The following is a 23,614-nucleotide window of genomic DNA, read 5'->3' as shown; positions in this document are numbered from 1 at the left end:
GTTTTCGAAAAAGACGTACTTTTTTACAAATTACTTTCTGTATCTCGGGAATGCTACCACTAAATGTTTACTGGTTATAAAATCAGTAACGTACGAGGAAGGTTAATGCAAAAATTTTTTTTAGTGGTATGCAAAATGGGAAACATTTAAAAAACAAAATTTTGGAAAAAACCATTTTATTTCAACAATTTGCTGTACAAAACTGTAATTAAAATTTGCTCTCACTTGTATACAGATGGTGCTACATTATTGCAAAGCCCTATTTATATAATTATTATTACAACCCTGAAAGTATCAAAGGAAGAGTTAATTAAAAGGGACACTTCTTCAAATTGACTCTTATTATTAGTAAACTCTAGTATAACAGATTTACTTTATTAGGGTTTTCTTCTATGATTCTCCATGGAAAACCAACTAAAACCGAATTAAAGGCTGTAACTATCACGACATTACTTTAAAATGTTGTTTTACTTTAATACTAAATTATATAATCGTAACTGACTTTTTTAGAAACATGGCAAGTTATGGCGCTTATTATTATTTAAATGCATCTAATAAAAAACCACTAAAGTCAAGTAAAAAATTTTGATATGTCTATAAAAGAAAGTTGTCAAAATTTGATTTAATGCTAAGTCACATACTATTTCCGTTGAAAATCACAACTACCCTCTGTACGATTAAAGCAAATAATGCTGCACATGTAAACTTAGCATCAAAAAGTCCTAAAAATTGATAAATAATTAAAGGAATGACAACACAAACTTACTTTTAAGTTAGTTTCACTACAAATATAATCTTTTTTTGTAATTGCGTTAATCCTAATAAACGAGGACTAAAATACTGAATTAAAGATATGAGCAAGTTTAATTTAAGTCTAGTAGGATATCCAGTATGGGGTGTCCCCAAAATCGATTTTTGTAATTTTGTTTGGGTGACCTTTATTTGTTCGAAATTGATTTTCATTGGAACACCTTATTGTATCACGTCAAAATCTCAAAGAAGCAGGACTAGTTTGTTTATGTAAAAAAGTAAACAATCACAATTGCAATCTTCCTCTAATCTAGGACATTAATCTGCAATTACTGAAAATAAGAAAATTAAGATATTTTGATATCTTGATAGATCTATCCTCTAAATATCAGTCTAATCCGCAATAACTTAACAAAATACCGTTGAATTAATACTTACATTGATAAATGCAGGCCCGTTATCGTAAATGTTGTCAGTAATCTAATACCCGAAAGTACCTATAGATTAAGTAATAATTATAATCAATAAGGCAGCTTGTGGCCAAATTTAAAAGTATTCAGCTTTCTTAATATAAGTGTAATAAAATATAAAGGTTAATAGAAATTAACAAAAAATGACTAGAAGGTGAATAATTGATCCAAGAGAACGCCTAAATAAGGCTAAAAATTGACTAAGAGATTATCATAAAATGTAATAAATAAGATTATTGAATAAAATGTTTAAGGTGTGTTATCTAAATCCACAAATTCTTGTAAAAAAAGTTAGCAAAGAAGCTAAAACATTAGTATCTAATTTATGATACTAATGGAAAAAAAGTATAGGAACACTATTTAACATGTTTTCATCCAAAATTTACCGGTAAAATAATAAATACTTCTATAAATACACCTTTCAGTATACAAACACTTTGAACAAAGTGTTGATAAAGCGCTGCCGTGTTTAAATTTCCAGTTAATTGCACACTGAAATGTGTTATAAAATCCTACAAAAAATTCAACAACCTCATAAACCTATTATCTAATTGCACTGGGTGGATGCCGCGATTTAAAAATTACTATTGAACCTCGAAACCAGCCAGTGGAAAAAAGTTGTTCAAATTTGAGCTGTTTGTCCTGACGTAACCCCACAGTTTCATGGCTTCCCTGCAATTGTTTTCGATCTGCTGCACTTCCGTATAGTTGAGTTCGTTTTTCCAATGAAAGGGAGCGTTTTTCGAGTCTCTGAACGTGCTGGACACACCTCCAATGTTCATTGTTGTATGAGAGTCAAGAAAGAACTTTACCTACCAAATGCATTAAGAGTTATAAATATTATTAGCAAAAATTTAAAACATTTCAGTTTACTTTAGGATGTAGGGAAAGACCAATAAATGTAAAGAGATCCTTAGTCATTTGATATGGATTAAGTGACAAGTCTTCGTATCGAATTACCCTAGAAATGACAAATGTAAGTTTTTTTTTTATTTAGTCGCTTAAAACATGTAGGTACCTAAATCTGGAAGGATACAATTTCTTCAATCGAATAGCTGCACTATAGTCAGCGACCAGGTCAGCACAAAGATAGCTGGATTGATCACAGTCAGGAGCACCTGGACACCAATCGCGGTGGCGTCGAGATTGCATGGTACCGCGAGGATCTCTTACCAATAATATTACTTTAACGTTCAACCTAAAATAACAATATAGTAAAGCCTTATTGTTGTTTATAAAAGACATTTTTACTTTAGCTGTAACTTTAGTAATTTAATATTAACTTTAAGAAAGAAGGGTGTTTATAAAACCCAGTTTAACCATACAGTTTTCTGAAAAGTAACTTTAATATTATTTTTTTCAAGTTTTTCTGCCTAATGCCACACTAAATCAATAGTAAAAGACTGTGTCGCTCCACACGCAATATTTATTTTTGATTACGATTTTTTTGATCATAAATTAATGTATACAGGGTGACCCAAAAATAAGTTCCTAACCTAGCTAACAAATGGTCATTGTTTTAAGTGTCTAATGCAAGTTTTTAATAAAATATTCTGCTTTTACATCCTAGTAAAGTTTCAACAAAGGCAGATTGTCATGTAAATCATTGCATCGGTGTAATTAATTAAATCATAAACTATAATTTCAGTCAGATTAAAAGTAAAATTAAACCTACAATAAATAGCCTTACTGTATCAAAACGTTTTGTTAAATTAATATTGCTCATTTTATGACCTATACTATATCTCTGATTAGTTAATAGTTAAAGTAGGTTTATCTAGAAATTCTACAGAATATACAACTGAAATGAAAATTACATGTTCAAAACCTTTGATGTAAAGGGAAATATAATTATAATAATTGATCAAAAGAAATTGTAACATTCATGTGTTTTGAGTGCATTTGCATGTTTTAATCTGCTTAATTATTATTATAGGTATGATAACCCAAGACAATAGGTACCAGACAAAATGTAACTATGACATGAATCCTACTTACCCCTTATCTTCTAATAGTGCTTCAGCAAGTTTTAGCCTCATTCTCACAGTCTTCATTGATTGAAATGGAAACAGTTTACAAAACTTATTCAAAAACTTTGGCTCCCAACAATATTGTGGATAAACTTCACAGTAACTCCACAGTCGTATATTATGAGTAAATAACATATTATGAACCTTACCATAGTCTAAATACCTACAACACACCATTTATATCATGTATGAAAATGTATACCTAACTCACGCATGTAAATCAGTGTAATTACAATTGAGCAAATTTTTCAGTGTTAAAATTGCAGCATCTGCATAAGGCGGACCTCTAACTTGAACAATACCATAATCCAACAGAGGTTCATAGTGATAGAAGTTAGCTGGTAATGAGTTTAAAATATCACCTGTAAAATTATGTATTTTCAGGATTGTAAAGTGCTTCAAGCAGGACTAAATAGCTTTACCTAAAAATGTGGAACCAGACCTCCATGTAGTAAACACAACAGTCCTAACAGGTTGCCCCTTAGTCTCTAGTGTATAATTATTTAATGTTTGATTATATGGTAGTACATAGTCATCCAACTCTCTTCTTATTCGGTCTCTTTGAGTATTTAAGATTTGGTCAATGGATATGTCTTTTTCTTCTAAGCTCGAATCAGTTGAATCAAAGTTTGGCTCAAACTGTATAGACTGAAAGGCTGTGGAGGACTTAATGTGAATGGCAGGCTGTGAAGCTTTTTGGCTGAAAACTGAAAGTTTAAATGTATCATGTTTTAAAGGAAATAAAAGTAATACAAACCTATTAAAAGGAAGCAAATTAAGAAAACGAAAACAATCCCATAAAATCCTTTCCTCTTTTGGGCCATAATGTTTGTTGTAATATTGATGTGGCAAACTATACAAGCATACTAATAACATTAAATCTAATTAGTAGCTTAAGGTCGTAAAACCAAAAGAAGAAGAAAATAACACAAGCACAATCAACCTTGAATAAATAATCTCAGCCTTGGCAGAGTGTAAAATGTTTCACAAAATATAGAAAATCAATTAATAGCTCCCGGCAGGACAACATTATTGTTATACAGCCAAATGAATACCACTAACCACAAAAAAACAGGGGTTTTCCTAAAAATGTCTTTGGTCTTTGTCTTATTTATTATCAGCTTTTATTTAATGCATTCGATTGGACGACGTTCTGGTTACGTCAGAACGTGCACACAAGGCAACCCACAATACACCAAAACTCTAGTCTAATACCAGAAGATTACTTCTGTTTTTTAGTCATATGTTTGAGGAAGGTGCAGTAATCTATATAATTGACAACAAAAAACTAATTCAAAAACTAAGTTTTTTATTATTATTTTATTTTACACAGCAAAGCTTCCAAAACAAAATGAATGCAGTGTAACCTAGACAAGCTATAAACCAGAACTGCCTTTATCATAAATTTCGATTTCTTAGGGCCAGTTTAAACTTTAAAATTAGCATTGAAGTTTAACAATTAAACGCCAGAATGACATTTAACTGACCCTTAATACAAAAACCATAATAAATTAACTGAGACTTCTAAAAACACATACAAAATAAACTTCCTGAGGAAATATAAATGTTAAAAATAATTGTATAGTGTTATCAGTAGAAAAACTTATTTAATTTGTATCCAAAGGAATTGAGAAGCATTATAGGTAGTAACAAAATGTAAGAGTAAGCTTTTATATGTATAACTGGTTAGATCCAAAAAAAATTTTTTGTTTCAATAAAATAAAGTTGATGTAAAGTGAGATAAAAGTTAGGTTATTTAATTATAAGCACAAATCATTGTGCAAAATCACTCACAAAATAATAACAATAATTGTTTGCCTGCAATTTTTTTAGAAAATCCATTCTACACTGCACTAAGAAACTAAAACATTCCCTCTTGAAGACTCAGGAGTCTGTGCTGTGGCTGCTTCTTCTCCTTTGAGATTGTCCAGGCCCCTAAATCTGATATTATATTTTTCCCTGTATTCATTGATTTCTTGTCCCTTTTTGGTTATTTGTTCATTCAGTTTGTCAATAAACTCTTTGAGTTTCTCTGAGTTAGATATTAAAACTGGCAGTACATCTTTGACTTTTCGTTCAGTTAAAACTCCCCCAATCAGTCTAAAGCATTTCCTGTCTTCGTTCACATTCTTCAGGGTTTCTATGACCATTCTAAAAAATGTAGATTATGAATAAAGTTGCCTCCCTTGGTTCACTAAATATAAAAAAGTGATTTTTTCAGACTAGTTATAACATAACCTAAAAAATAGTGGCACGTTAACAAAGTTTTGCAGTTTGACCAGCAGGAACACTAAAGCCCAGTGGATAATATAGCCCAAGCAGGCTAAAAAAATCCAAAATAGGCCCAGTTGGTGGGTCAACTTACTTGTGTTCATTCTGATCCAATTCCAATTCAGACAATTTGCTGGTTAAATTCCTTTGTTCGGCTCGTAACGTTTGAAAGCCCGCTAAAATTTCTTGAGGGTCGGTCCCTTTACCGGTCTTTTTATCCGTTTTTTTCGCTTCGGATGCCATATTTGGTAAATTTTGGAAATTGAAACTCGATTTTTCAAAATAAATTAGAAACGTGAGATTGAATTTATTGACAAGCTGTTTATGAAATTGACTTTGACACTATTGACAGCGATTTGTGGACACTGGAACGAAATGAAGAACCGTCGTTCAAATTAGTTTCATGTTTCACCACAGAGATGCGGCTCGTTACGTCACAATGGATGCTCGGATGCATAGAGGACTGTTGGAAAGTAACGTTCATTTAATGGATTTAAGGCCGTTATGTTATCTATACAATACAACTTTAGAACACTCTTTCACTTTTTTTTTACTTTTTTTGTGCTTAAATTAATGAACTAATGTTTGTAATTGATTGTACTGTCCAACTAGATATGATTGATAACTTTATTGAGAACACAAAACACAAACTACACCAAAGGGTCGTAAAGATTATAGTCTGATTAACTGATCATAGGTCAATTTGATTGTGTACTTAACATATCTGTAGAAGCAGATGTTACTTGGAACCAGTTTTTTCCCGTACAAAAATAGGTATATGCAAATTTGAGGGATTTACTGAGAATCTAACTAAAGCTGCATATAAAGAGCTTCTGTAGTTTACAATTGACAAAGCTACAGACAAGACTGTAGCTTGTACTGAGAGTGAGCTTAAATGTGATTGTAGTAACTTTATTAATCAGGATTTAATGGTGGATTAAAGTTATTCATATAGTTATTATTTGCTTTTGTATGTTGAAGCTATTCTCTTATATTTGCCAGGTATAGGCTTAAATAAGACATTTTTATCGATACATAAATAATATTTTTATTTACAATAAGTTACACTTTCATTTCAAAGCTTATTTGAACTTAATGATGGTAGTATTGGGGAGCGGCATAGGCAACTGGGGCTGGTACCACCAATTTGGCGGGAGCGGCAACGACCACTTTAGCTGGAGCTGGGGCTGGGTGGACAGGGTGTCCGCTCCTCTCAACGACAGCGTTGAAACCGTTGTGGGGGTCAGCGGTGTAGTGAACAGTCCTGGTGGTACCGTCAGCTTCGGCCAAGGAGTAAGATCCCTTGACTACGTCACCGTCACGGATTTCGTGTTGGCTTTTGTGGTCACCAGTGTGGGGATCCTGGACACCGTAGTTGTATTCGTATTTGGCTGGGGCGTAGTAGTCCTGGTGTTCAGGGGCGTGGGCGATGGGAGCAGCATGGACAACAGGGGCAGACTGATAAACGGGGGCGGCATGAATAGCGGGGGCAGCGTACGAAATAGGGGAGGCATAGGCGATAGGAGCTCCGTGAGCAGCTACCAAAGGAGAGGCGACCGAGGAGTAAGAAGTGGCATGTCCGTAATCCACAATACCAGCTTGAGCGGCGGCTACAAAAGTAGCGAGGGCTAAGATCTGGAAAAAAAAAATATTCATCAAAAATCAAAAAGAAAAATAAAAACGTAGGTACAATAAACTATTTTTTCGCATCTATCGGTAATGTATTAGAAAAGGAAGGGTCTAATAATTGTTTTAATTAAAGGGAGACCCTCTCAGTTAAATGGCACTGTAATCGAAATCATTAAATTATACAGTGTGACCCAATTTAATAAAGACAAATTGATCTAAACAGAGCAGAATTGTTACATTACCAACCCTTAACTTATATGTAATACAGAACACTTTAAAAATTCCAGTACTTACTTTGGAGAACATGTTTGTAAGAATAATGAATAAGTTACTCTATACTTAATTTTTTTGGCACCCGATATTTATATAGTTAAAGAGCCGGCAATCCCTACCAATCCGCAAAACGTACATTCAAACGAAATTTGAAAGTATTTAATTGGTTCTCAAATGTGTATCTAAATTTGACCTCGATACATATTGTCCGGTATGTATTGGGTTTTTGGCAAGTTTGTTATGTATCAAAGAAAAAACTGTAGGTACCCAACATTAAGTATTGCAAAATTTCAGTTCAATTCATCAGACATATAGAATTACTGCATTTTTATCAGGACATAATATTAAATCAAAAAAGGGGAGATTGTATTTGAAATTTAAATTATTATTTGTTATCAAAATTTAATTTTGTTACATAACTTAATTTGTTCAATACAAACAGTAATAATTAACTGATTTGATTCCAATCTTCTAGACAATTTTGATTTTTCATTTTCTATAATTGCTAATTATACCAGCTTATCAATACACTCTATTATTCAGCATCTTAAAATCGAAACGTTTCGACACAAAAGAGTGTCATATAATCAGGGTCAGATCGTTATCACAATAACTAAGGACTGCATGCAGAGAACTTTTCTAAAATCTAAACGTGTTCTAGGTATTTGTAAAAACGAAAAATGTTGGGTTTAAGAAACTCTGCTAAAGAGAGACAGTTTTCTATTGTTTGCGTTATATCAGTTTAATCTGATATTGATGAAATATTTGAATGTAGAAATAATTGCAGCAACATAGAGATTTGAGAGGTTTAAGAATAATCCACTATTTATTACATCAAGTTCAAGGGTTTTCTAAACAAAAATTTAGGTGGTTGTTACCTTGCGATATAGGTGAAAGCGTATGTACCGTGGATTAATAACATACCCACGATCTATTTCAAAGTCAAAGTGTAATTGTTCAAATTATTTGGGCCACTTTAATTCGGTTTGGTAACTTCCTACAAGTCTGATACCTGCCGAGACCTTGCCTAGAGTAATTTTTTTTCTATTCAAATGTAGGGGCAAGATGTAATTGGACTGTGATTTATGAGCGACATGGTCAGTAGTACATGGGTACATATTGTGGTGTTGGTGTTCTTGCTTAAAATATATTAGACCAAGGCTATACGTAATAAGAGTAAAATTTCTTTTTAAAAATGGATGGACGTTACAAGAACGCTTCTGTAAAATTTGGTTCTCTCTAGAGACTAACTGACAACAAAAAACTTTGTGGTAAAATTTTGTATGGTTTGTCACAGTCCTGAGAATTCCAAACCTTTTAAATTCTGTACTATTACTTTGACAAAAAAACATCAAAAATCTATTTCTAATTTCAAAATATGTGAGCCATTTACATTGACCTCCGTTTTTTCATTCAATTTGGTAACACTCTTCAAAGCACGATATAGCGTTTTGACTGATTACTAAATTACACTTTAGTCGATCAAGATCTGTTGTATCTTTTCGGTAAAGGTGTGGTCGGTGGTGTAATTCTGGGTACTCCAAATCGGGTAATCTTGCAGGCCAGGCATGTTTTCTTTACAAGAGATAATTCATTATATACAGTTCACTATGACGCTAGGACGTCAAAAGAATAATGTGTGAAGGAAACTATATAATTGACGATACTTTTTTTTTAAAAAGAAGGCCTATACAAAATGTTTTTTTTAAAAAAAGTCAAATAAACTAACTAACGAAAAAGCTTTTTTTCTACGACTCGTATATAGAAAATACTTTTCTTCCTTATATATGAGAGATAAAAATATCACTTTTACTCCCTAGGGAGTGAAAGTATTCACTCTCCGTCGGTTCTCAAATTATGCGCGGGAGCAAAAATTGCACTTTTCTCCATTGTTGCGCAAATAACTATTGTCTCTGATATGAAAAGTGGTACTTTTAACTGTTTGAAACAAAAAAGTTTTCCGATACCGGGAATCGAACCCGAGCCTCCTGGGTGAAAGCCAGGTATCCTAGCCACTAGACCATATCGGATATACTAAAACAACAGCAAAGTATATAGAAAAGCGGGTAACAACGTTAATAAAACTTAGCTAAACAAAGTTTTAAATTATTTACGTTTGTAAGTAACAGGTGCGCTTGTAAAACAAAAAAACGAAAACCTGTTGTCAATCGAAAAACAAGTAGATCATATAAAAAGACCGTTAGTATACTTATTAATAGTTAACATCCACCAAGTGTCAAGAAAAAAAAATGTGATATAACTGATACCAGGTGTTTAAGAAAGGTATTTCTAGGAATTTGAATTACTATGACAGTGTGAAGTGTGAAACAGTAAATTTACGCATATAACTTAAATTATCATAGTAGTTCTTAAAAACCATTCAGACATTTATTCTAACACATAAAACACTAAGGCCCAGTTGTACCATCACGGTTCAATTGAACTCAAACTGGTAGATGAACTTTGCCATCTGATATGCATTACTGTCAAAGTGACATTTCTGACTGGAACCAAGTTCAAATGTTAAGCCACTTTTGTACAACTAGGCCTAAACCATTGACATTAACTAACTGTATAACGGAAAAGAGTACTATTAAGTAGTGGATCAATTTGTAACAAAAACGTGACACGAAAATTAACAGACAACCTGCTAAAGTCACAACAATAGACCGTTTCAAAATGAATGGGTCTCTGGATTAATAACAAAGGACTTCAAGCACTTACCCTATTCAATTTCTGCATTGATTTATAGACAGGCCAAGAGATTCAGTTATCGGCCTTGTAGGGATATCCAACTCTAAAAAGAAATATATGAAAAAACCAAAAATGTTGTCACATTTCTTCATGTTTCGCTAAACCTATCTTCTAGGTTCGTTTGACCTCATTTGGCTTTTAATGAGCTCCACTCTTTGCTGCTAATTTGATCGTCAACCTTGAGGGCAAAATCCACCCTTAATTTTAAAACGCTACGAAGGGGTTGGCTGTCACATAATTTTAATCTCTTTTAATTCAGACTACACCTTTTTGCAAAGGTGAGAGTTTAACTCCTTTTTATCTCGTTCGTTTCTTATTTACTGGTTAACGTAATTTTTGGTTAATTAAAATGTTAATAATTCTGAACAGTTTATGTGTTCTGTTAGTTTTCTGGTTCCGTCCTGACCATTCGCACATTTATCTTGTTAAATTTTCAGAGCGGGTAATTAAAAGTCTGTCGGCAAAATCAGCGTAGTCGCTCAATTTTTCTGGATTTTGTAGCCTGAAAAATTCAGGGATTTACGTCTACTATACAGATAGAACCAAGTACTAATAATAAATATAGTAATATAACTTCTTGTTTTAGATGAGTATTGTACCGTTACAAAAGGAAATGTAGTAAAAGCTTCGCACATAGATATTTATGTCAAAGTTTTATGTACTGTTAACCCAGTTTGTCGAAACTTTGGCCCAAACTTGCAACAAACAAGCTGCACTACTTGATGGTTAACTTTCCTGTCTTCTTTGCCGTTCAAACTGCCAGAAACACATTACTTGATTTTCTGCCCTTAATTCAATGTAATCTCACCTGCCTTCTTACAAAAAATTACACATTCTCAGCATCAATACTCGGGGAGTGTAATTTGAAATTCAAATTACTTCCTGAAAACTGCCTCTATCCGCATTTTTTTCGTGGTGTTGAGTGGCAAATTCTTCTTGGCATTTCATTATCAGACTTAGATTTTACAGGGTGTTTTTTTCATATATCGACCAACTTTGAGACTATAGTGCATCCTGGTGAATTGTCAGATATTCACTTAATAAAGATAAAAAGCAACTTTAGACATTTATTTGGCTACTCTAGAGCATAATTCTGCAAGAAGAAACGTCTGAATAAAAGTCGCTTGAAAAAGTGTTTTTTTTTTTGATTCTCCAGGAACGGCAGTTACGTGGCTTTTTGTTTTGACGTTAATATTTTTCATTGAAAATATTGTTTAGAAAAACATTAAGCAATTAATAATATGGCGCCTGTAGAAACGCGACGGTGAAAACTAAATGATTACGACAGCTCGTGCGCCCCAGTATCTCCAGCGTTTTGTTAACGATCGGATCTTCTCTCCTGCTAGCAGGACTGGATGATATGAAAACGCGATCTTTCGTTCCAAACTTTTCCCGCCAAACGCACTTTTATCGGGATTGAGTGATAATAACGCCTTTTATCCACTGGTCCACTTGGATTTTGTAATTATTTTCATAGTAAGGTAAGTTAGTATTCAGTGTGGAATTGGTGATAATTTTTTGGAAGAAACATTACTATTGCTATGAATTCAAGGTGGTCGTGTTTGCAAAAACGTACTTTTTTGTCGTATTTACACACCCTGTACCTCTTTTTCGTCTCACACTATCCCAACCCTTGCTAACTTTGTATGTGTCAATTTGCAACTATGTAACTTTTGCGGCCCAATCAATTGGTTTTCAATCTAGTTAATTGATCTAGTTTTAAACTCGCTTTACTTTTTAAAGCTTTTAATGATTTTTTGCTTTGATTGTATAATGAAAAAACCACTACGTTACAGTTGGTAAAAAAATTTTAAACTCTTTCAAGTTCAAAGTAATAGCAAGAATCCTAGCAGTTAAGGTTAAGTCACGTTCACTAATTATCATAGGTTTTGATTCTACTTAATTACAATATTTTTGATTGCTTTAGGTCACATTAAATATATAAGATTAAAAAAAAATGAAGAATTATAGTCCGATTTATTTTTAATTACCGCTGTAAAACCTCAGTTTTTAGGAAACGATATTGAAACAGGCTGAAAGTGGAATAACAATGGCACAAGGTCCAATATTTTGATAATTAATTATTCGCAGCTTTCTCCCAGTTTCATTAATTCCCTGACTGAATATTAAAATTGAATTGCAGCTTCTAAGAGTTTTCTGCTTCATTTGAATAAACCAGAATTGAACACCAATAACGGCCTTTAATATAAGGTGAAATTGAATCAAAAAACTTTATTCAAATTCTATAGTCAAACTACAGTTGTTCAAAAATAATGGCTTTTTTTGACGTGTGTGTGAATGTGAATGTTGATGATGTCAATTCTACAAGAGTAAAAAAAGTTGACTATAGTATCATTTTGACGTTCTTTGGAGCAACCAGAGCAAATGTGACATTTTATTGTCAACAATTTGACATCATGGTCTCAGTAAACTGACGTGTGTCACTTAGAAAAACATTCTCTTCTTCTTGATATGAATAATTTTGAAATTTACATCCTATGTAATCTGAAAGGGCTTCAAGGGAAACGTTTATCCAAACTGCAATGTAGAAACATAAGAGCGTAAAGCACTCAGTTTCGGTCAGCTAGGTTAAATTTGTACGATTCGGCCTCGGGGTTCTTTAACTTAAGTGGCGCAACGTGTTTTGAGGGTAATTTTATGCGGAAATTAATTAGTTTCGAGGTTCTTCTCTATTTCTCGCTAATAACGCTTAAAAACAAACACCGGGCGCTATTAAAATTGTCAGTTGTAGTAGTAAATGACCCCTGTGAGAGTTTTAAAACGTGTACCATTTTAATATTAGTAATTCTTAGATCATTAATTATAAAATTGTCACTTTTTTGCCGCCTCTTATAAACTGGTTTTAATAGTAATATTCAATGGATCTTATGGCGTAGTTAATAAATTTTTACCCTAAGGATAGCTTCACATATAATTGAAATCATTATACAATTTATCAGCACTTCGACACCTAAAATCGCTTTACGAAACAGGCCCTTAGCATTAATAACGCGTTTAGGAAAGTTAATTTCTTAATTGATGTCAATGAAGCTCTTAGTGACACGTTTGATGGAACAGTTACCATCAGAAAGGGTTGGTGGAAACTGACTGATAATGCAAATTCTCAACTAATAGTGAGATTTATTATACATCTGTACTTCCAAATACAGTAATAAGGGCCCCCAAGGGGGCTATGGCGCCGGTAATAAGCGACCCCCTATAGGACAGTTTATACTCATTTACTCTTAAATAGGAAAACAATTACATGGAAATGGATTTAATATGTTTGGTTTCAGAAACACGGTAGACTTTTATTATGCAATATTCTCGGTTCAGAGAGGAAAATTTTCAATAATATGTCATTTTCAACGTAATGGTAATGAGAATAGTTATTCCCTAATGGTAGTTTTTTGATAATTAAATTCAGTTTGATTATACTTGGGCCAAGTGCACGTTGTTTACAATCTAGTATCATCAGAATCCAGTTACTTACTTAACACCGTAATGTGTAATTTTCGGAAATAATTAACTGTCGATTGAATAGCAATTAGGCAATTAATGTACATTAAAGTTTCAGTTTGGTCAAGATGACAATAAAAACTAAAATTAATATGTAAGGGAAACCGTGAAGGACATAATTAACGTTCAAAATCTGATTTCAGGAAGTATAGAGGAATACTGTAACTTTGGTCTAATAAGCCTTTAAAGAAGTGAAAGCCGCTCAAAAGATTTTCCTTGCATTAAGAACTTAAAGGGCGTAATAGGGTCACAAGAGACCTTCTTTCAGCGAGTGCTTCTTTGGCTTTGAAGGAGAATTTAGAAAAAAACGCGTAAACGCAAGATCAATGTGTTAAGTTTCACGAATTACCACTAAACATTTTTTTAAGAGGGTGATGGTTTCCATAAACTTATCTCTGCGTTCCCTCCCATTATTGCCATCCTTTAATTAATCCTGAATCGTGCTAATTCCCATTAGGTGATGATTTATTTGCTGCTTAAATCTTCATTAGTAAGTGAAATCGTAAACTTGACTGCTTCTCGAATCTGCCTTGCATTAAGATCACATACGAAATTAATAATTAGTCTTTTAATGTGTAATATCGTCTAATTTACGTCTTAAGTTTTTATGTAACATTGTGATGTTAGTTTTAACCATTTCTTGAAAGAAAGTTTTTAACAATAATAATGAGTGACAACTGGCTGTGGGCGCTATCTGTGTGTTTTCAATGAGGAATTCTCAAATTCAAATTTAATGTTACGCTGGGACCACATGTTTCATAATATAACACGTAGCACCCTGATGAAGGAATCAAATAAAATTCCGAAAGCTTGGTAGCTTCAAAGTTTAATTATACGAGCCCTCCTCAAGACCGATACCCTAAGAACTCCACCTCTCCTTGAAATCGTAAAGTTATCGCTGTGTTACGTCGAATTACGACTTGAATGCAAAAAATACAACCAAAAACCGTTTAAATAATGAACTGACAGGAAATTCGGTGACTACAAATTACAGCAGAAGTTTTCGCAGTATGCTTTTCCCGAGCGACAAAAGTTAAAAATTGAACGCTGCATTAAAGTTAGTTGGTCTTTGGTCCCGGCAAATGATGTGGATAATAATTAAAAATGTAAACTTTTTCTAAACTTGCTAGCGAATATTTTAGTAACAGTTTCTTGCTAAACAATGTGAGTCATCTAATAAGTCGACAGAACGAAAGTAAGACAAATAGCTGAATAGATGAGTGTGAGACGACTTTTCGGTTATTTTCCCGTTAGGACATATTGCCTTTTCGGGATCGCTCCTTATTGTTGCCTAAAACGTGTGAATGTCGTCCACTGTCAATTTGAAATATGAACGGGACGAAAAACGGAAGAATAAGAGTAGTGTACAGAATAGTGTACAGGGTGTTCATGTTTTGTTGGAATTGCAAGAGATATCTCAGTTATTATTTAGGTTTTGCAATATTTTTGTCAGAGGAACGTTGATGGTGTCGAACATAACAGTTCCATTTTTATTTCACAGAATTTTTAAGTCTGCATTTTGAGACTCATCCTGTATTTCTGTTATTCATGAAGATATCGAATTTTATCGAAGCAAATGGGACGTAACTAGACAGTTAGTCACAAGTTATCAATCAGTTCTTCTGAGGAAGTGGTCATGTGACCGACGTCACATTCGTTTTAGTAAACTGACACATCACTAACAAACTCTGTTGCCATATTTATTGAACTTATTGATTTCTAATAATTCTCTCTTCTTTATGTATAGTTTTGAAATGTCCTGCGGGGGTCTTTTTTAATGGTGAGTTCGAATTTTTGTTACAAAATCTAAAAGCTGCTGTATTGTATGTATTCAACAGTTACATACCCTTTTATATAATTTTTAATGCCAATTTATTGCTAAATAGTTTTACTCACTGAGACAGTGTAAGAAGCAAAGACTTTACCAAAGTTATTATTTGTGTATAAGTTTCATGTCATAAAAATTCTATTTTGCTCTCTGTTATTATATGGCAACAAATGGTAAAACTATGCTGTGCCCATTTTATTACTCTGAGGATTATATTCAGAGTAGCCAGTGCGGTTTGAATGCAGTAATTTTTGTAATCCCATCACTTCAAGAACAATAGGAAAACCTTCAGCTGAGTTATTTGAAAAGAAGATTTACAATTTTGTTTTATAACAGGGATTTGGTAAATCCTGAAAAAAAAACGACAGTAAACTGAAACATCAATGTGTAAATTGATTTTGCTGTCAGTTCAATATGTGATTTACAGGATTTTACACTTCAATCCAGATAGGTAAAACGACTCTTGTGAAACGTGAAATCTGGATATGGTCGATAATACAATCAAGTTAAATCTTGAAAGGCTGATTTAGTTTAAACTTTTTTTTTTGGTAGGAACAGGTTGTATTAAATTGCTTTACTGAAAATTCTCAAATGCTTTGAGAAACACTAGAGTTTCTATTTCAGTTTGAGATTCAATACACACCCCTATGCATGTCTAATGCACCTACACAGGTTTACTCTTTGACGTCGATAGCACACTTCGTGCTTGTTTCACGTTCGAGTTGATTCTAGAGAAACTGGGAAAAATTGTGCGATAAAACCTTTGAATTGAGTAACGTCAATCCAACTGAATTTTAGAATACTGTCATCAGTGATCTAAACATAAATTTGAGAAAATATAAAGTCAATTTTGTTGAAAAATCTGTCGGATTTGCAGCTCTAATAGGAGTAATGACCGTTTTTCCTTTCCTTGTCCACTTTTTTACTGGCCGGACTAGTGACACGTCGCAAGCCGAAAATGGCGTAAAAGATTTATAGAAGATTCCTTTAATTGCTTGGGTTTTTACTGCAGCAAACATTTATCAGAAAATAAAAAAATCATACACATAAACTTAGGACTGAAAGTGCAAAAGCTTTTAAGGGCACTTGAACCCCGTAAACAAAGTTCTAGGTCATTGCCTCATTCTCAAGCTATAAAAGTGAAATTATAAGATAATTGGATTCATTCACTTATATAGTTTTCTAGTCGGTAAACGTGACAACCCTGCTAAAATGTTTTTTATAGCCTCTGGAAATTTGTTCCATTGTAATAAAAATTCAGAAAAATATACCTAAAAACATACCAGCTCATACTGTTTTATGTTAATTTAGTAAAGCTATAGCATTCCTTATTATCTTAATTTAGTTCAACTTTAGAGCAGCAAATTTGTGTATTCTCCTGATGAAGCTAACATCATTATTTAATTAACACACACACATCCTCTATAGCGTAACAACTTCAGAACAAAACTGGAATTTGTCAAACTTTTAAGTTTAGGGTAAACATGAAAGAGAGAATTGGTTTAGCGTATTGTCCATACAACACAGACATCCCTTTTCCACATGTCATCGCTGAAAAGCCTATCATCATTACAATTGCTAATAGAAACGCGGAATGTCAGCATTCAACCAAGTTTCGGACAGCTCGTTAATGTCCAAATACCAATTTGTATCGATCAAATAGGCTGGAGGTGATATTTTGTGTGCATCAAGTGATTTTAACAATAATAAGTACAGTTTTTTGCATCCATTCAAACGGGAAGCATCATTAATATTTCACAAATTAATCACGGACCGGAAAGCAGCGCTGACAAACTTAATAAGACACTTTTGTCGAAAAGTGGAGAACACAAACAATCTTCTTCAAGTTTCAATGCACATCGAAACAAACTTGTGAATAATGCAACGGTTCCGATTAATTCATTGTTAAAGCCGATATAAAAGTTGCACGAACCTGAAGTCTAATCTACTCAAAAAGTTTGCATTATAGCTCTATAATACAATTTTAAAAACAACCGGATATCATAACGCTTTGTTTTCCTGCCGTTTACAGAAATTTCCACGTAATCGAAAGGTCCGTTTTCCCTCATTCGATTAATGATTGGCCGGGAACGAGTGTAATCTATCATCGTGTTTAGCACCGTGAAATTAGTTTTTGCATCTTGTGTATTAAGTTTTGTTTTTAATATGTTATCCAACTGGTCAAATATAAATTAATAAATACTCATGTGCAGTAAGTGAGTAAATTACAGCACGGCTGGAAGCTGTTTTTTTACAAACTAGTAACTACCCACTATAATGCATACTTACTGCTCATGTAGACTTATTTATTTATATTTGACGAAGGAAAATTCTGATTAGTATTTCTCTGGAGTTAAACGTTAAATGACAGTTTAAGACGTTATATTTGACACTTCACAGCGAGATGGTTAATAGTCAGGTGACATTTGTTATAACTATTAAAACTGGAATACGCAGATTAGTTGCACGCAAAAGTTGCATTTTACAGCTCAATGGATCAATATATGACAGTTGTGACAGCGGTTTAAAATCAAAACCACGTCCTAAATTGCTTAGGCAATGTCAAAATTGTAGAGAGATATATTATTAATTTCAACCAACAACCACGCCCTAAATTGCCTAGCTATGTCAAAATTCTCAAAAGTACCAACTGGACTTACCATTAATATTTTCTTCGCACAAGATAACCGCGCTACTAATCTAGAGACCAAGTTATTGCAAACTGTATAAAGTTTTATAATAGAGGAATATTTATCGAAACTTGTTAACCATCGCGAAAGAAACTCGTGTTAGGAAACTTTACCGATTCTCCATATGCAAGAAAGTTAAGCCGTAACTCAAAACCTTGGCTTGAATGTCATATTTATAGATTATTCAACTTTTGGAAAGTTCAATTAATCAAGGAAAAAACGGAAATGTTGAAATTTTACTCTTGTTTGTCAAGTTTAAATTGCCTAACAAAAACTAGATATGACAAAATTGAAATGATATTAAAATAACCAGATATTGTCTAGACGTACTATAATTTAACTTTCTGGTAACATATTTTTGTCCACTTTGACTAATAATCGTGGAAAACTATTCCATGCTTCTGGTTACAATCAAAGCGATTATCCCTTCGAATGATTTCATTTTCTAAAGCGTAATTATTAATCGACAAACCAGGTCATACATGTAACCAAAATGTTGACACGATCTACGGTAAATATTTATGAACGGGCTGAGTTAGTTTCGACTCTAGATTATTATCTTCCTCATTGTTATTTTATTAGCGGATTTTTTTATTACATCCACCATTAATATTGTGTTTAAACTAAGTTAACGACTTGCCCGGCACATGCTTTTACATACATTTTAGACATGTTTGGTAGTTTCAAGTTTAACGGACTGGCAATGACGAGGACAGTACTTGCCCAACATGGAAATTTTCTTTGGATTTTGGTCGGCTATTTATAATAACTCAATAATTATCATGTCATTCTACTAATCTATGATCATAGTGTGTCTGTTATTTCCTGACTGACTGATAAAATTAATTCTTTTGAGTGTCCCGTATGTTTCGGTCACAAAAATAAATTGGTTAGTGGAAACTCGACACTTTACACCGTTTTAATTAATTGAACTGATATTTCATTGTATTGTGTGATCCAAATTTCAGGATTCCTATGGATGTTAAAAGACCATGAATGTTGGTCTTCAACCAACCGAACCATTATTCAACTTACAATGCCTTGAAACCTCAACATTTATGTCCACATGTGACCTGAATTCAACTCAATTACTGGAATGCTTTGGAACCTATTTGCATCTGAACGATTACCAATGCACCCTGGATTACTTCCGAGTGAACCAAACCGAATATTTGTGCACCGGATGTGACACGAACAGTACTAGCAAACTGTTAGTGGATAACTTTAATAATATTTTCCGGGACATCTTAGTGCAAACGTCCAACCTAAATTGTGACGTAACCAATGGTAGTGATTTCACCAACTGGACATGCAACAATACGGTTGGTCTACCCTATCCAGACTGGAAGAGCCGTTACGATTGGAGTTTTTTGTTTGTTGTTGTGTTCATAATTGCGGGAGGTGTCGGAAATATTCTCGTTTGTTTAGCTGTGCTTTTAGACCGGAAGTTGCAGAATGTGACCAACTACTTCCTGTTAAGTTTAGCCATTGCCGACTTATTGGTCAGTCTCTTTGTTATGCCTCTTGGAGCTGTTCCCGGATTTTTAGGTAATGGAAAAACATTACTTACTTATTTAAACAACTTTTAACAAATTCAGCGCTCTGAAAAAACACTTTGAAAGCACTCTGCAGCAAAATTGTAAATTCTTCTTGGAATTGCAATTAGATTAAGGAATATCTAAACTTTGAATTAACATATCAACTGAAGCGAAGCGAAATTGAATAGAAAATTAAACAAGCCACACAAACAACTTTTTAATTGAATTCGTCCAAAATTTTTCTTTAATAAAGTTGAATAATTTTAGGGGAATGGCCCTTTGGACTGATATGGTGCAACGTCTATGCCACGTGTGACGTTTTGGCTTGTTCGGCTTCGATAATGCACATGTGTTTTATCAGTCTTGGACGGTACTTAGGCATTAGGAATCCCTTAAAAACGCGACATAGTACAACAACAAGGACAGTAGTATTGCGTATAGGATTGGCGTGGTTATTATCGATGGTCGTATCCAGTTCCATTACAGTATTAGGTAAGTCATATCTTTAAAACCATATTATCGGAAAAAACATCTTTTTTTGTAGTATTTAACACATAACAAACCTCATTTTCCCATCCACTTTTCTTTGCCCTGAAGAAAATTGAACATAAAGTGAATTTCCTCGGTGTCGATGACTTTTTATTGATTGTACTACAACAGCTCAATTTGTAAGTAAACTAAAGCATTCCCTCTAAAATATAGAGAACGTTCTTTCAACTTTTGCAGCTATTCATTAAATTCCTCTAGAAATTTTTCATTGCATAAACTGGAATTTAATGTGATTAGAGACAAATCATTTTTAAATAAAATCATAGTTGCTTCCGCGAGTTAAACACATAAAAACTAAACGTTCTCAATTTATAGGGACGGGCATAGATTCAGAAAATTCCCCCTATTACAGAACACAGCCTTGAATTATTTATGTTTATGTTTTTCTTCGGGTTGATCATCGTTCTTTAAAGCTTTTTGTTGATGACCCATGAATGGTAACAATGCTACTGCTACTATAAATAGCTCCATTGAAAATAAGGCCCCTATTTATTTGAGTAAAACAAGTGACGAATTAGTTTAAAGAACTTGGGCGAAAAAGAAGGGAGAAACACCGAATCCCACTTGGGAGTGGTACACAAGAAGTTAAAAGTTTATTGTTTGTACAGGGTAAAGTAATTTTTCACTCTAAAGCTTGGATTGCGTTTTTGAAAGCGCCTTGAAAATGACATACTTTATTAGGTCACATGACACTAGTCCACAGAATAATCATGTGACAAACTGACAGATGACCTAATCAATTGTTAATTGCTATATCCGAGGCGAGGATTACTTTTTTTTGTGTGGTTTAGATTGTGATATTTTGCACATAATCTATCACATTATCAACAATCAATTTAAAGTTCAGAACGAACTCTCTAATGTAATTTGACATGGTGTCACATGCATCATTGATTTCTAATGGTGTTCTCTTCTTATCACAGGTTTTCAATGTAAATTTTTTAATTTTCCATACCTGTATGATGTATATCAACGTACAAGTTATGATCAAAGTCTTTTTTCAGAACGAGAACTTGACGGTATACAATAAAACGAAATTAAATAACATGAGATTAAAAAGGGGGAGTTTTGATTGTCGTAATTCTGCTTTCAAAGCAAAAGAGAGAACATCTGGAGATTTATTTACCAAAAAGTCTCCTGACGTTGTTATTATAAATCTGATTATTGAATTATTATTAAAACAACTCGTTTAATAAAGTAATTTTACTTAAATATGGCTAATTTAGACAAATTTTTCGGCCTGCAAACAATTTGAAAATTTGTTTATATTCTTTAGGGGTTGATGTTGAAATTACCATCAAAGGGCAAACAAAATTTTACTGCCTATAGCAGTATCTGTTGGATAATATTTGAACTTTGAAGAATGATATTTAAAAGAAAATACAAAAACCAAATCTTGTACAAACTTTCTTATCAGAGGATGTTTTATCCTCTGACAGACGAATCAATACTTTGAATTCGAGCAGTGGCAAAGTTGATATACTCTTAAACTTAAAAAAGCACTAAATTTATGTTGGAAAACATTTCATCGGGTGACAACCAGAGGTTACACTGTTTTTTTAATGATAAGAAAAAATTCCCAGCTTAATCCCCTAAAAAGCATTCCTCACTTTAACGTCCACCCATTAGGAGGATTAGACGTGTCAGGGTGCATTTTTGATAGCCTTCACCCAAAAACAAAATCATATTTGAGTATAACAAACGCACAAACGCGTACCGAGAATCGGACAATGTAAAATCCATTTTTGGGGTTTTTTATTTTGTTTCAGGCATAATAAATCACGAAAACATCATGCCGGACCCGAAAAAATGCGTCATTAACAATCGAGCCTTTTTCGTTCTCGGCAGTCTGATAGCCTTTTACATTCCAATGACCGTGATGATGGTCAGTTATGCTTTAACCGTTCAGTTGCTTCGAAACAAAGCGAGATTTGCAGCTGAACACCCCGAAGCTGATCAGTTTCGGCGATTGGGTGGTCGATTTTCCAGCAAACAGGATCGAACCCCCACAACTCCAACCGATAACAATGCGTTATGGAGAACCGCAGGAAACGTAGATAGGCAAGTGTTTAATTCTTGACTCTCAATTTACATAAAATTTTACTAATCCACGAAATCTTCTTTCCAGATTCCTTGCCGGTAAAGTAAAACGGAAAAATTTTGCTTCTGGTTCAGTCGCAACTGAACAGAAAGCCTCCAAAGTGCTCGGATTGGTGTTTTTCACTTTTGTCTTATGTTGGTCGCCATTTTTCATCTTGAACATCATTTTTGCCGCTTGTCCAAACTGTGACGTGCCCCAGCACGTGGTGCTCACCTGCCTCTGGTTGGGCTATGTCAGTTCAACCATCAACCCTATTATCTACACCATCTTCAACCAAACTTTCAGAGCTGCTTTCATCAGACTACTACTTTGTAAATGTCACAAGTAAGTTAACTCTAAGTAGTAGTTAGATGCTTAGAAGTAGTATAATGATGAGTTGTTCATATTTTGTGTTTGGTTAAAAAAAGCAGCAAACTAAAACAAAACCAATGTACTAAGCTTCAATTAATTTCAATAATAAATTTAGCCACTGTACACATATCATATTTTGTTAATTATTACTGAAGACTAGCATAAATCAAATCTTTGAGTGACACAGATTTTGTTTTGGTAGATCATCTCGCCCCGTTAGATTCAGATCCAGGGGTACATCAAACCTGTGCACCCCATCAGCTTTACCATTGGCCATCAGTCTAACAGGTAGCCCATTAATCACCCCGGCTACAGAATCTTCATTCGTCATTCGGACGCCATCATTAAATTATATCCAGGAGAGGCGGAATAGTTGCGATGGTCATCACTTTTAGAAATTACCAGTTAGTTATTTATTACCTACAAATTAGAAGTGTAACAATTTAGTGTTAGAGGGTAAGAAAACAGAAATCCTTTTAGATGTGCAATTTCGTGTGTGACTAGAAAAAGTAGTAAAACATATTATTTTCTAGAAAATAATGTCTGTTTCATTTTCCTTAGAAGCCAGATTTTGGTTCCTCGTGCGCCAAATTATTTAGGACTGCAAGTGACTCATTTTAATTAACTTAACCAACCTCAATCTCCCTAAAGAAATTGATCTCCACAAACATTCCGAAAGATGATTCCTTACAAAGTGCTTATTACATTCCGCAGTTAACTCGACGGATATCTGAGATAATTAAAAATTATAGCCACTTCTTCATTACTTCTCTTAATTATAAAATACGACCCCAAATCCACTGAAAGGGAATGTTTGTGGCCTTTTTTTCTGAAAGTTTCCAAAAACTGTTTCATTTGTGT

At 33.6% G+C, this 23,614-nt stretch overlaps 4 protein-coding genes and 1 non-coding gene across 5 annotated transcripts; 1 reads left to right on the top strand and 4 right to left on the bottom strand.

The window, feature by feature from the left end:
• Nucleotides 1-159: 159 nt before the first annotated feature.
• On the bottom strand, nucleotides 160-4,399 carry LOC145733319 (carbohydrate sulfotransferase 4). The gene is made up of 7 exons (XM_081986075.1): nucleotides 4,008-4,399; nucleotides 3,673-3,957; nucleotides 3,462-3,612; nucleotides 3,219-3,413; nucleotides 2,239-2,418; nucleotides 2,094-2,181; nucleotides 160-2,032 (listed from the first exon to the last, which is right to left on the bottom strand). Exons 1-7 carry the CDS (start codon nucleotides 4,072-4,074, stop codon nucleotides 1,805-1,807), a joined length of 1,194 nt encoding a protein of 397 aa, XP_081842201.1. The 5' UTR covers nucleotides 4,075-4,399; the 3' UTR covers nucleotides 160-1,804.
• A 143-nt stretch (nucleotides 4,400-4,542) lies between these two features.
• Nucleotides 4,543-5,854, bottom strand: Pfdn2 (prefoldin 2). Its single transcript, XM_081986077.1, has 2 exons — nucleotides 5,616-5,854; nucleotides 4,543-5,401 (listed from the first exon to the last, which is right to left on the bottom strand). Exons 1-2 carry the CDS (start codon nucleotides 5,762-5,764, stop codon nucleotides 5,104-5,106), a joined length of 447 nt encoding a protein of 148 aa, XP_081842203.1. The 5' UTR covers nucleotides 5,765-5,854; the 3' UTR covers nucleotides 4,543-5,103.
• Nucleotides 5,855-6,543: 689 nt separating this feature from the next.
• On the bottom strand, nucleotides 6,544-7,500 carry LOC145733320 (cuticle protein 18.6-like). The gene is made up of 2 exons (XM_081986076.1): nucleotides 7,445-7,500; nucleotides 6,544-7,156 (listed from the first exon to the last, which is right to left on the bottom strand). The coding sequence occupies exons 1-2, from the start codon at nucleotides 7,454-7,456 to the stop codon at nucleotides 6,614-6,616; spliced, it is 555 nt and encodes a 184-aa protein (XP_081842202.1). The 5' UTR covers nucleotides 7,457-7,500; the 3' UTR covers nucleotides 6,544-6,613.
• Nucleotides 7,501-9,381: 1,881 nt separating this feature from the next.
• On the bottom strand, nucleotides 9,382-9,453 carry TRNAE-UUC (transfer RNA glutamic acid (anticodon UUC)). The gene has a single exon. It is a non-coding gene; the product is annotated as a tRNA-Glu (tRNA).
• A 2,015-nt stretch (nucleotides 9,454-11,468) lies between these two features.
• On the top strand, nucleotides 11,469-23,293 carry 5-HT2A (5-hydroxytryptamine receptor 2A). Its single transcript, XM_081986082.1, has 6 exons — nucleotides 11,469-11,658; nucleotides 19,183-19,762; nucleotides 20,020-20,244; nucleotides 22,071-22,362; nucleotides 22,430-22,726; nucleotides 22,956-23,293. The coding sequence occupies exons 2-6, from the start codon at nucleotides 19,207-19,209 to the stop codon at nucleotides 23,146-23,148; spliced, it is 1,563 nt and encodes a 520-aa protein (XP_081842208.1). The 5' UTR covers nucleotides 11,469-11,658; nucleotides 19,183-19,206; the 3' UTR covers nucleotides 23,149-23,293.
• The last annotated feature ends 321 nt before the right edge of the window (nucleotides 23,294-23,614 follow it).

This window comes from Ips typographus, linkage group LG9, assembly GCF_016097725.1.
Source record: "Ips typographus isolate SLU linkage group LG9, UJ_Ityp_2.0, whole genome shotgun sequence".
NCBI classification, from domain to species: Eukaryota; Metazoa; Arthropoda; class Insecta; order Coleoptera; family Curculionidae; genus Ips; species Ips typographus.
The sequence above is the reverse complement of the archived record's forward strand: the minus strand, read 5'-3'. Positions and strand labels throughout refer to the sequence as shown.

Coding starts and splice junctions, on each gene's coding strand:
- Pfdn2 (XM_081986077.1), bottom strand. CDS start 5,764: ATGGCATCCGAAGCGAAAAAAACGGATAAAAAGACCGGTAAAGGGACC. Junction 5,402..5,615: donor TTGGATCAGAATGAACACAA/GTAAGTTGACCC, acceptor TACATTTTTTAG/AATGGTCATAGAAACCCTGA.
- LOC145733319 (XM_081986075.1), bottom strand. CDS start 4,074: ATGGCCCAAAAGAGGAAAGGATTTTATGGGATTGTTTTCGTTTTCTTA. Junction 3,414..3,461: donor AATTACACTGATTTACATGC/GTGAGTTAGGTA, acceptor GGTGTGTTGTAG/GTATTTAGACTATGGTAAGG. Junction 2,033..2,093: donor GTCTTTCCCTACATCCTAAA/GTAAACTGAAAT, acceptor TGCATTTGGTAG/GTAAAGTTCTTTCTTGACTC.
- 5-HT2A (XM_081986082.1), top strand. CDS start 19,207: ATGAATGTTGGTCTTCAACCAACCGAACCATTATTCAACTTACAATGC. Junction 22,363..22,429: donor ACCGCAGGAAACGTAGATAG/GCAAGTGTTTAA, acceptor TCTTCTTTCCAG/ATTCCTTGCCGGTAAAGTAA. Junction 22,727..22,955: donor CTACTTTGTAAATGTCACAA/GTAAGTTAACTC, acceptor TTGTTTTGGTAG/ATCATCTCGCCCCGTTAGAT.